At 41.2% G+C, this 6046-nt stretch overlaps 1 protein-coding gene across 1 annotated transcript; it reads right to left on the bottom strand.

Moving 5' to 3' along the window:
• Positions 1-832: 832 nt before the first annotated feature.
• On the bottom strand, positions 833-5646 carry LOC109062975 (SLIT and NTRK-like protein 5). Its single transcript, XM_019080033.2, has 2 exons — positions 4894-5646; positions 833-3153 (listed from the first exon to the last, which is right to left on the bottom strand). Exon 2 carries the CDS (start codon positions 3094-3096, stop codon positions 838-840), a length of 2259 nt encoding a protein of 752 aa, XP_018935578.2. The 5' UTR covers positions 3097-3153; positions 4894-5646; the 3' UTR covers positions 833-837.
• Between the last annotated feature and the right edge of the window lie 400 nt (positions 5647-6046).

The raw sequence follows: 6046 nt of genomic DNA, 5'->3' as shown, positions 1-6046 counted from the left end.
GCAGAAAAAAATGTCCTGCTCGATTGGACGCACTGCTGTATAGTGTTCTGTCAGAAAGTTTTTTATTTTTATTTATTTTTATTTTTTTTAATTTTGTTCTTGTACATGAAACCCCTCCCTGACCCCCTTAAATTCAGATATCTGTATGATTATATTCCTGAAAATGTATTTGGGTGCGATTAACCTGTACACATTTATGCATATTCAATCACTGACTTAAAAAAATAGATTTTGCATTGCCAGTTTTATATCACAACTCGTGCTTTCATCCAAGTTCCGCAAGCTCTATTTATGATCATTTTTAGTTATTTCTGTAATGCCATGTGGTTCTGAAATTAAAGTAACATAGTTTGGCACACCCCTCTGAAGGTTTTGGATTTTTTTTTTTTTTTCTTTAAGTTGGTGTATATTGTGCCAAGGCACACTCCAGTTTTATTCAGTTTAAGGGGAAAAAAATGCTTTTACTGCATTTATAGATAGACCAAGATTTAAAACTGGCTCTGTGTTGTCTGTTTCTCAAGAACTTCGAGGTAGTCCGTCTCTATTTGAAGTTTTGACTTTAGTTCCAAATAATCATTTCTATTAGGCTCCACAAAGACAGTACTTGGTGCTGTACCATATAGCATAGTCTCTCGTATTCCTTCAGGATGTAAGAACTGGCGCCTGACGTCGAAGTTTGGTTGGTATGTGTACGGGATGGGGCCAGTGTACTTATATTCAAATCTGCTGCCCGCTGTCGAAGATTAATCATCCTCCACCATCACCCCTAAGAAGAATTCTTCATCATCAATAATGGATGGATGCTCACCACACCACAATCAATTCGTCACTGACTAATTAATTGGGACTCCTCAAGGTGACCTCCTGGTCCTGCTCAGCATTATTCCTGTAGGTGACCTTGAGTTCGTGCAGATCAGGGTAATCCTCCACAGCGTTTCCTTCCCGGGACCTGTAGATTGGGTTTTTGCACATGTGACCTAATGGATGTGGGATGTACTCATAGACGTGACCCGCTGGGGCCTTGACCTTGGGGACTGAGCGATTGCTATAGATATTGTACTGCAGGTTGAAGGAGCTCACGTCTGAATTGTTTGTGCTGGTACGTTCACTCTGAGACTTTTTACGCCTCTTCATCACCACCACAAATAGGCCGGCTGCCACAAAGACCGACATAATGAAAACAAGAAGAAGGCTGAGAATGAGGACAGACAAAGGAACATTACTGGAAGGGGTGTTAAACCTCTGTGGTGTCTCCGTGGTGGTGATCCTGTCTGCTGAAGGCTCTTCGGAAGGAACCACAGTGGACACAATGATGTCAGAGTAATTTGGACATAACTGCTCAGAAGGGATGACCCGCATATCCTGTCCTGCAAGCCGCTTGGGAGTCACACATTTGACGTCATTGACAACAGTTCCAGTGTTCAGCTGCTCCAACCAGATCTTCATGCCAACCACATCGCAGGAGCAATCCCAAGGGTTCTCGAACAGGTCAATCTGAACCAGTGATTTCAGCTGGTCCAGAACTCCACTCACAGGCAGGTTTTGAAAGTGGTTGCTGCGAAGGTTGAGGCGGGAGAGAGACAGACTAGAGAAGATGCCTCCTGGCAATGTTTTTAAAAGATTGTTATTGAGGAAAAGTAGCTGAAGGTTGGGCACAAAGCGGAAGGTGCCACCTACAATCTCTCGAATCTTATTATATTCTAAATACAAGTACTGCAGACTTTTTAGCCCAAAAAACATATCTGCTGTGAGTCTCTCAATTAAATTGCCATTCAAATACAGCCTACGTAGGTTAATTAAATCCCCAAAGGCTCTGTCGTGTATGAGTGCTATCCGATTGTTTCCCAGGTGCAATAAATCCAGTCCCTCAGCCTCCACAAAGTCAGATCTACGTACGACAGGGATGTAATTGCCTGTGAGGTACATCTTTTTAGGATTGTATGGCTTGGGCTTCAGATCTGATATGTTTTCAATCTTCCTTTCCTGGCAGTTGACATTTAGCCCCAGGTCAGAGATTTGCAAATTGCATGTACAGGTGGTTGGGCAGTCCAAAGGCACGGGAGATTTGGTCTGAAAACCAATGATGGGCCCGTAGTTGTAGGGGTTTGCTGGGATTCGAGAAGTGGGCTTCAACTTGGTTTTGCTGGATTGGCGAGTGCCCTTGGTTGGCCTAGATGAGGATCGCAGGACAGCTGAAGACGTGGCTGATGCTGTCACAGCCACCGGCGTGGTCTGGAAATAGCTGCTGGTGCTGAGTGGGGGTGGAGGGCGCATCTCATACTCTGATATGGCCCTTCTGGGACACAGTTCCTGCTTTGAGACCTCGTCCAGATCCCTGCCATGGAGCCTGAAAGGAGTCTCACAAACCACCTCCCCCACCAGAGCTGTGTAGGCGATGCTCTCCAGCCAAGCCTTAAGCGCAATGAGCTCACAAGAACAATTCCAAGGATTTTCCTCAAGCTGTAATTCCACTACTTTATCCATATGCTCCAAAAGGCCAATGTAAGGGAACATTTTTAAGCGGTTGCCCCTAAGATCCAGGTGTGTCAAGGGCACATTTCGGAAAATGTTTGTGGGCAGAGAGGACAACAAGTTGTCATTGAGAATCAGCACAGTCAGTTGATGAAGCCTGCTCAAAGCATTAGGTTCAATAATGCTAATAAAATTATAGTCTATCTGAAGGTATTCTAGGCTCTCAAGTCCGACGAAAGTGTCATCCCTAAGAATGTCTATTTTGTTATTGTTCAGATGTAATCTCTTTAATCCCTGGAGTCCATTGAATGCCCCGGTCTCCACCTCAGATAAGTCATTATTACCTAAATGCAAAATGGTAACTCCTGTATAGTTGATGAAGTCATTGATAGATATTTTTTTCAGCAAATTACCTGTCAGCAAAAGATGGTACATAGAAAAATGCACTGGGCTTATTTCCGACAGTCTCACAATGCCCCTGTTCTCACAACTGACCGTCAGAATGCCATCCTTCTCCTCGCAAGTGCACAGATTCTTACAAATCTCTCCATAATTGTCATACATCTCAACCAGACTCAGAGATGTGGCAACCAGCAATAATATTTTCAGTATCCAGATATGCATTTTCTTGTGCAGGAATGACCCAGCTCACGGTAGTGCAGATGTAGTTTGGGGTGTCATCTAGAAAAGGAAAAGACGTGATGAATGTCTGTTACATGAACATGCACTCTCTACATCTGAAAACTACATATGGTGGACCATAATGTTATGCGAATATCTCAATGAGAAATGTGCAGGATCCTTCCCATTTATGTAAAGCAAATTCTTCCTACTCAATGCAAAAGCAGATGCTGATATAAATAAGCAATGTGTGCCATTCTTTAGCCTACACTTTGCAATGCAAGAGGTCTTAAATGGATTCAGTATAATTTGTAGTTGTGTCTGTGTTGAATAATATCAGAATATTCTCACACCAAACTTTATCAACGCCATCTATCAAATGCATTGATTCATTCAATACAATACATCATATGTATTATGCAATTATCATGATATTTCGAATACAACCACATTTGATCACGGCACTCATAGTCATTTATAAAGACACTGAGGGGAGAACGAATAAGGGAGAAAAAAGAGAGAACGTTCTCGGCTCCTTTGAAATTTAAAGTAACATCGACTGGCATAAATACTCTCCAATGCGCAATTTCGGAATGTATTTCCAACATGTAAACCGGCGGCATCTCAACTCAAGGAGACAAAACGTAAAGCCAGTTGCTCGTTGCCCGGAACAAATCGACACATCTCCATTGTTTCCAACTTGAACATCTGCCGCTTAACGAGAAAGATGACCACATACATATCATTTTCAATATACTTACACAAATCGTTTTAACATATATTAAAAGTCATTTTTGTCTCAAACCAGAGACCCTTGCCATACCCCATTGTGTGTATATAGTATATATAATATATATATATATATATATATATATAATATATATATATATATATATAGATATATATATATATATATATATATATTTCGTACTCACCCCACATGTCCGACGACTTTAGTTTTTATTAACTCTCAACGAGTATAGAAGTTAAACCTCGGAGTACACGACACATATACGTTTCAAAAAGGTGTCTCTGTAAAATTTCTCCATTTGATGCTGTGTGTGACAGTCACAGCTCATCCCTCAGGCGAGAAAGACGCGAGTTGATTAAAAGCAAAACGCGACGTCTACGATTATATCCCGATTCCATCTTGATGGGGAGCAAACATATTAAAACATTTTGTTGTGTAGAAGCATTTGTATTCATGTGAATCAACCGCTCTCTCTCTCTCTCTTTCTCTCTCTCTCTCTCTCTCTCTCTCTCTCTCTTCTCTCTCTCTCTCTCTCTCTCGTACTCTCTCTCTCTCTCTCTCCCTCTCTCTCTCTCTCTTCCTCTGCACAGGAAGCACGCTATAATACACACACACACACACACACACACACACGTAGATACAACACATAAGTCGAATACGCTATAATATGATCCAAAAGTCTACACTGGTCATGTTAACTGTGTAGAAATTGAATAAAAAACATTAAATAAGTAAACAACAATTTAACTAAACCGATACATCACAAAACAGCTCATTCATCGCGGACCCAAGCCGGTCTTTCCAAAGCAACGTAATGCCTCGTAATTGAGGCTCATAGATTTAGTGCCGGAAGCTTGTGAAGCACATATGAAGTTGTGTAATGCATTCGTAACTGAATATTTCACAAGCAGAGCAATCGTTCAAGAGGCAGTTGTCAATGCCAGCGCTATAACTGCGTTTCAGCACCATGGACAGCTCCAACCGCAGCAAAACAGGGCTTCGTGTGAGATCGCTTGCTTTGCTTTGGAAGGTAATCCATGTTTTCTTACCCGCTTAAACGTGGTAAATTCGAAAACATCATGAGCACGGCCAATCCATAACCTTGAAGACACCGGTCCCTCTTTAGCTCGACTGTATAATAATCCGTGAAGTGTTTCGTGATCAGCTTGGGTATCACAAACTCTCCCCTGGAAACGTGACGGTCAGTAGGATGAAAAGAGGAAAAACGCAAGTTTAGGAATTTTTCTTGCTGTGCATTGCCATTCCTCGGCAAAATCCAATCAGTGCAATGTCCATTTTAAACAAAATGTATCCACAAGCAAGGCAGTCTATCCTTAATGCTCAGAAACGGACGCGCAAAGTACGCATCCCCAAGACGCTTGAGATGGTACGGCTGGTATCGCGTTGTATATTGCCGGATGTACATGTGATTTCTTCGCTGATATCTGGTTTCTCCAATGCAGTGTCTGTTTTCAATTGTTATTATTTATTTTTTTTATTTTTATTTTTTTATTATTATTTTTTTTTTTATTATTATTATTCTTTTGGCAAGAGGTTCCCGTAAATCCGTCTTTGGAGATGTGTTGCCATCCTAACTAGTGTTTCAACTAGTGGAACTTGGATTTCCATTGGCTCACTGTTGCTGTACTGTCGTCAGATCAATTGTAAATTTGGGGCAAGGTGCAATATTCATGAGATGACTTAAAATAAGAGTATCGTGCACAATATGTTGCTCGCACACTGCCCTCTCTGTCTTAATTTACGCAACAGCATAATTGAAGGGTGATGGCGATGGTAGGACAATCTGAGAGAGAAAGAAGAGGAAGAAAAAAGGCAGAGAGAGAGAGCGAGAGAGAGAGAGAAAGAGAGAGAGAGAGAGAGAGAGAGAGAGACCTATAGAGGGCAGTGTAATTCGGTAAAAGAAGCTTTTTCCATTAGTATGCAGTACAGGACACATTTAACTTGTTATATCCTGTAGTTTAGTTCTATTTTGCATAATGGGCACAAAGTATATGCCAATCAAAATGGCAGCTAATTTACTTTGCACAAAATAATGGTCTAGTAATGTATAAGACATGTCAATTTAATGCATGTCAATTCATATGTATATTGTTTATTCAACATTTACTCAACCTATGTGAGAGAGAAAGACCTCAACCAATGCTCCATCAAATACACCACCCTAAAGGCAGATCAGCAATG

This window comes from Cyprinus carpio, chromosome A1 (assembly GCF_018340385.1).
Source record: "Cyprinus carpio isolate SPL01 chromosome A1, ASM1834038v1, whole genome shotgun sequence".
NCBI lineage: Eukaryota > Metazoa > Chordata > Actinopteri > Cypriniformes > Cyprinidae > Cyprinus > Cyprinus carpio.
This window is presented reverse-complemented; position numbering and strand designations above follow the sequence as displayed.

Excerpts from the sequence above, each read along its gene's own strand:
- LOC109062975 (XM_019080033.2), bottom strand. The coding sequence starts at position 3,096 with ATGCATATCTGGATACTGAAAATATTATTGCTGGTTGCCACATCTCTG.